Source organism: Berghia stephanieae, chromosome 4, assembly GCF_034508935.2.
Source record: "Berghia stephanieae isolate SIO BIC M18660-M18661 chromosome 4, UCSD_Bste_1.3, whole genome shotgun sequence".
Lineage (NCBI taxonomy): Eukaryota > Metazoa > Mollusca > Gastropoda > Nudibranchia > Aeolidiidae > Berghia > Berghia stephanieae.
The window spans coordinates 31,285,665-31,292,107 of NC_088363.1; the positions used below are offsets into that span (position 1 = coordinate 31,285,665).

Here is a 6,443-nt window from a genome sequence, read left to right on the forward strand (position 1 = left end):
CTCAATTTTGCAGCAAAGAAAAGAATGTGCAATATGTGCTCAATTTCCAAGTCAGGAAATTAAATGCAATCTAAGTAAGCTTGTGCATAAATGATAAAGTGATTTTTAAATAGATCCTCAAGATTCATGCATATTCTGGACTGAGGAAATACCAATAGTGCGATTTAAACATAAAACAGCTGTATTTATTTTAGCACGTTGAGTTTTTTAGGTAAATAATAATAGGGTTTCGTTCCAATTTGTCACTTATTTCAATTATTATAAAATCCTATTGAATGAGAGAAAGAAAAATTGAATCGATTTTAAAAAAAAGGGAAACAGCAGGAAGAAAGCAAGCAAATAATAGAAAATATAAGTGCACATGTTACATATTAGCAGATTTAATTAACAAAAGTTATGGGCTTAATCTAAAATACTTTGCATTTGTTTTAGAGTATAATTTCTATTGCATTACAATAATAAACCCATAAAATTGAAGATATCAGATCTGCAAAGGGGCACACGTCGTAGAAAGGATAGACAGGTATTTAAAATGACGTATGAGGATTATTTTCATAAATAATATTATTTCAAGCTCTGGGAAGTACTATCAAGGCAAGATTGTTTCAAAAGGATTATTGTAACAATTACATTATATTCAAATTGGATAGACTAACGATGGGCGATATTCACATAACAATAATAATATTGATAATAATAGTAATAATAATAATAATAATAATAATAATAATAATAATAATAATAATAATAATAATAATAATAATAATAATAATATAATAATAATAATAATAATACATACATATATTATTATTATTATTATTATATATTATTATTATTATTATTATTATTATTATTATTATTATTATTATTATTATTATTATTATTATTATTATTATTATTATTATTATTATTATTATTATTATTATTATTATTATTATTATTATTATTATTATTATTATTATTATTAATTAATTAATTAATTAATATAACCCTTTTTTCACGGTCTGACAAAGATCCTTGAACTGCTAATTGATGTGCTCAAAAGCACCCAAGAGCGATTATAATATTAAAATGAAATTGTAAGGTACAGTGGACAGGATAAGTCAATGTAAACTAAGAATATAGGGGATCTGCCTTGAAGAATTTATAAGAAATATGCAATTAAAAAGGAGGGGATATGAAGCTCATGTTTGTCGTCGGTTCGGGATCGGATTCAAGATCATTCTTGATGGGGAAAATTTATTGGAAAAAGCAACTATTGGCAAATAAGATTCAATTTATCATGAAGGATGAATAGCAATAGCAAGAAATAAGTGCATTCACACCATGTGGAAAATCAGAGATGTGCAATGAGATGAAATCTAACTACTCTAGCGGTGCAAAAGGAAACCAAGCTGGTTTAATAATCTACAGGAAGCATTTCCAGGTCAAGGAGCTTCCAAATACTGAGTTGAAAGGCGAAGGTTTAAAGCCTCTTATTACTAACCAAACTACAAACGAATGAGGAAGTAGGAAAACACATTTCTACTGTAAGTGAAAAAAACATAGAGTCAAATTTCATATGAGTCACATGGATCACACTGCCTCCCCCCCCCCCCCCCCCCCACCAATAAAAATATTGAAATTTTAAATAATCAATTCCTATTTCAAATTTTTCAACAAAATCAGAATTGAATTTGAAAAAAAGTAACACAAAAAAATCAAAATTTTAAAATAGAAAAGAATTAAAAACATAAAATTGTATATAGTAAAAAATTGATAGCACCCACCGTTTTTTTTCTACATATAAAAATACTAGAAGCAATATATTGCAATCAATTCGTTGATTTTTATAATACCTTTTCCCCATTATGATCTACACATATATCTTTTCCCTGTAATAAGAAACCACCCAAAGTCCAGCTAATATTATAATTTTCATTAAAAAGAGATAATAATTAATTTCTGACCTTTTAATCGAAAGGTAAAAATCAATTTAAGTTGAAAGAAAAAGAGAATAACAACGTATAATTACGTGAAGAAAAGATAAACTCTGTATATTTTCTTTCATTTTACATTAGACATGTTTTCCTCTATCCTCGCAACTACCCATTTCTTGTCCATACACTTACGACAATCCTTCTCATCAGAGCCATTAGGACAATCCCGACGACCGTCACACTTCCGGGTCATTGACAAGCAATGGCCCGTGTCACATTGAAACAGGTTTGCTGGACAGCGTCGAATATTTGTGGCTGCAAACAACATCTCTGGGGTTACTACATTTCTATCTAAATATCACAATCAAAATGTATATAAGGAGATCTGCCTCAAGCTTATATATATATATAACATGAAAGAATGCGGCATAACGAGAATGCAACATATATTTTTTCAAAATGCTAAAATCCAAGGTTGAACACAATAACCCATCGCGTCAAACTAACATTGTGTCGGAATAAACAAAGTACACAAGAATGAAAATAAAAGAAATTCACTATTTTAAATCTAAATTTTTAAAAATGTATTTCAAATTTACTAAACATTTAAGGCATGGGAAAATTAAATTTTACGAATCATTGAATTAAAAATCAAGTTAACACTTCAGATTTAACTTGACATAATGCTATTTTGAAACGAATGGATACAAATATAACCCACAGGGTAGAGTGAGAGTGTCGTGTTTTTGGGGGCATTGTATTTCATAATACATAATACAAAACAGTGCATTTTTAACTCTTTGGAATAATTAATACGTATGAATCGCCACCTCAACATCCCTCCAAATTTGTGGAACTTGATCCTTAGATTAATTATAGAAACACACTTCGAATCAATAACAAAAGAAAACATCTGAATAAAGAAACGATTTTATGCACTATTAAATCTTAGTGCGTCTCTAAATGCTTCATTTGTTCAAAAACAAAGGGATAAGGATGATTAAAGTTTTATTTTGTCTGGGCAATTTGCCTGTGTTAAAGCACGTTTTTGCGTTACATATTTTGGCAAAATTAATCCATTTAACTATCATTGATATAATGTAGCCTGTATATTGAGGGAGATAGATAGATAGATAGATAGATAGATAGATAGATAGATAGACAGATAGATAGATAGAGAGAGAGAGAGAGAGAGAGAGAGAGAGAGAGAGAGAGAGAGAGAGAGCAGAATAAAAATGTATATATAAAACTGCCAACAAAGCAAGCCATATTAAGCTTTAAGAAAGGGGGAAAATATAAACATTTTCTCCTTTCATGATTGAAATCTATATTCTGTCACTGTGACTGTAATAAGGGATACGATAAAATATGATACACATTTATTTAAAAAATGGCAAATCCAAATGCAACGACGAGGGTAAGTTTCACACTGTGAAACCTTAGGGCCATGCTGGTTCGATATGAATATATATATATATATATATATATATATATATATATATATATATATATATATATATATATATATATATATGTGTGTGTGTGTGTGTGTGTGTGTGAAATATAATCACTTGCATCGTGAGGAAGGGGGGTAGGACGGGGAAGGGGATGTCATGTCAAAGCTTTGAAACTGTGTATACAAATCCGGAAATTTGTGTTTCATACAATATCAGACGATGCAGAACAAATTATAAAAACATCCAAAACTTCAGCCTTTGGTAAGACAGAGAGCCGATCTTTTAAAAAAAAAATAGAACTACAAGAAAATCATCTAGAAAATGGCATGGCATATTTAAAAAATGAAGGTGGAAGTTACAGATGTTTTCTTTTTTATTGATGACAATGGAATACACCAGTAGCTTGATTTAAGTGTTGTCAAATTGTTTTGTTTTTATACCTTTCTAAATTTACAAAAAAAATCTTAATCTAGTTGCTCTGGAGATTTATGAACAGAATGTTTGTTTGTTTTGTTTTTAAGGGTTTTACGGTGCTTCCACTCATGGACAGAGAAGAGAACTAATGAAGAAGTAATAGAGCAAGCTGAAACTAAAAGGTTACTAATTCGTACAATAAGAAAAAGACAAATGCAATTTTAGGGCACCAAAATCGACATAAATGCATTGAATACCTTGCTCTCACAGGAACGATAGAAGGTAAAAGAGTAAAGGTAGACTAAGAAAAACATATTTGAATAGTTTGAACAGCTGGGTGACAAAGAAAGAGAAGAGTATTATTTTTTTTGCGGTTATCTGATCAGATGGACGGTACTTGCAACACATACAGGTCACATCTGCGCCAGTAAAAAGGAAGAAAATGGGTAGTCTAGAAATACAATTAAACATCAAAGAAAATGTAAGAAAAAGGAGACTTGGTTCAAACAAGGAACAGATGTAGATTCCAAGAGCAAACTATCATTTTACTGAGGTTGAGATAATTTGAAAGTCGCATCCCGCATCCAGACACATCACATAATTCCAATAAGAAGAATACGCTCATATATTTACAAGATTTGTTCAAACAACACATAACAGACAGATGATTTACATGAAAAAAATCAACTCCAAAAACTCATAGTACACATTTGACTGTTTTTCTCATAAACCAACGACTCCGATCAGGGCCAGGACAAAACCAAGTCATCCAATTTCAAGGCAAAGACAGAAAGAAACCGGAAAACAGGTATTGGGGATAGAAGACACAGCAAGTGATCTCCTGCCCACCATGGAAGGTCAAAAGACCCCACCCAATAAGTCAAAATGTAAAGTTATGTAGCTATGGTTATATTATCTTGATCTTAATGATCTATCATGTTTTCGTAACTATATAAATATGACCAATCCTCTTGAAATAGTATCATGTTGGATTACTAATCAGGTTTTACGTTAAGATTTACTCATGAAATTTGAGTTGGGGAGCGTTCACATATTATGTCAACAAAAAATTGGCATTTTTAGACCCCCCCTCCCCCCCCCCCCATGTCATCAATTGTCATCATTGACTTGACCCCCCCCCCCCCCCCCCCAATATGATGACATCATCAAAATGGACTATTTTTCGTGAAAGTCATGTGATGGTGGCTATAGATAGTTCGAAGATGACGTCACTCAGGCCTTTGTTATTGTTTTTGCCATCCGCGTTTGTGAGTTGTTCTCACTAAACTGTATTAACCAGACTATAAAAGTTCATGGTTACACAGAGTTTGTGTGTTGGTCGGTTATACTTCCGGATGGCAATGTTGTGAACTCCTTGGCCAAGCGCATTCTATCTATTGAACAGAGGAAAAGAGGTAAAAACAACTGAGTGCCAAAAGGTGTGAAATTTGATATATACCTCTTTGTCTCTGTTCAATACTGGTAGCCAGCATTACACGATGTTAACAAAAAAAATTCCATTTTGAAGATGTAGACATGTTTAGGGTAGTTCAGTTGTTAGAGCGTGGCTGAAGACCTGACAATTCAAGTTGATTCCCATCGCAGCCACATTTTTTTTCGGGGGCCCCCTGTCCACCCAGCAGTGAATAGGTGTAGGTGGATCACTTGATCTGGTAAAAAGTAATTTGTGAAGACTGATGTCCTATCGGAATAATAACATATATGTTACTAATCCGCTTCAACTTTTACAGTGTTTTTCTTAGGTGTGTTTTTATTCTATTTGTATAACAAAATTTTTGATGACATAATCTTGGGTATGAACCCCCCCCCTCCCCCATGTCAACACTTGTCAACATTTGGCAGACCCCCCCTCCCCCCCAAAGTGTTGACATAATATGTGAACGCCCCCCGTAAAAGAAATGCCCACTGAATTTTATTCATTTAACTTCTAAAAAATAAAAATTCCAAAATTCAGATCATTTCACTTACTCTCTCCTTACTGGACATTTTCAGGAATTTCCTCAAAATTTCAGACCCAAATTTAATTTCATAAAATACAAGAGCAAGAAGTTCTTATTATACATAATTAAAAAAATACAAAAACAAGGTCTACAATTGAGTGTTAAGTTTGTGTATCTATAACAAGTTTTTTTTCTTAAAATGTTGTGATATACAACAACAAAAATGCAATCGGAATTTTAAAAAGTATTGATGTATTGTAATGAATGTGATGATTTTTCTATGGTTGGTAAGGAGAGGTTAAAACTCAGTTTTGTTCCTCTGTTTCCTTCCAACATAACACCTAATTGGCGCAGTAGGTTAACAATAGGCATCGTTACTTTTTTCAAAGGTAGTTCTAATGACAAAAATAAATCATTAAAAGATCTGGCATATTGAACTAGTATTTTAATTTCCTCCTGGTGTATTCCATTGCTTCCAAAAAGACAAAGATGTATCGTGTAGTGTCTATCTATAAGTGATGGCACACAATCCAACAAAAATACTTACGACAGTTTTCCTCGTCAGACCCATCTTCACAATCCCGTCTATTATCGCATTTACGTCTAATGTCTATACAATCACCATTGTTGCACCCAAACTCATCTGGAGCACAGGTGACCGCAGCTGGTTCTGGTATTGTGTCATGAAGAAA

At 32.1% G+C, this 6,443-nt stretch overlaps 1 protein-coding gene across 10 annotated transcripts in view; it reads right to left on the reverse strand.

The window, feature by feature from the left end:
- The window catches only part of LOC144970415 (basement membrane-specific heparan sulfate proteoglycan core protein-like), a 255,662-nt gene that overhangs the window by 94,994 nt on the left and 154,225 nt on the right, over nucleotides 1-6,443 (reverse strand). For 8 of the 10 annotated variants that reach the window (XM_078910024.1, XM_078910025.1, XM_078910028.1 and 5 more), the window contains 2 exons: nucleotides 6,299-6,421; nucleotides 2,112-2,234 (listed from right to left, as the gene is read on the reverse strand). The exons of 1 other annotated variant lie outside the window; for it this stretch is intronic. In XM_078910024.1, coding sequence (XP_078766150.1) covers nucleotides 2,112-2,234; nucleotides 6,299-6,421 — 246 coding nt within the window. The remainder of the gene's footprint in view (nucleotides 1-2,111; nucleotides 2,235-6,298; nucleotides 6,422-6,443) is intronic. One more of the 10 variants, XM_078910027.1, reaches the window with a different exon arrangement.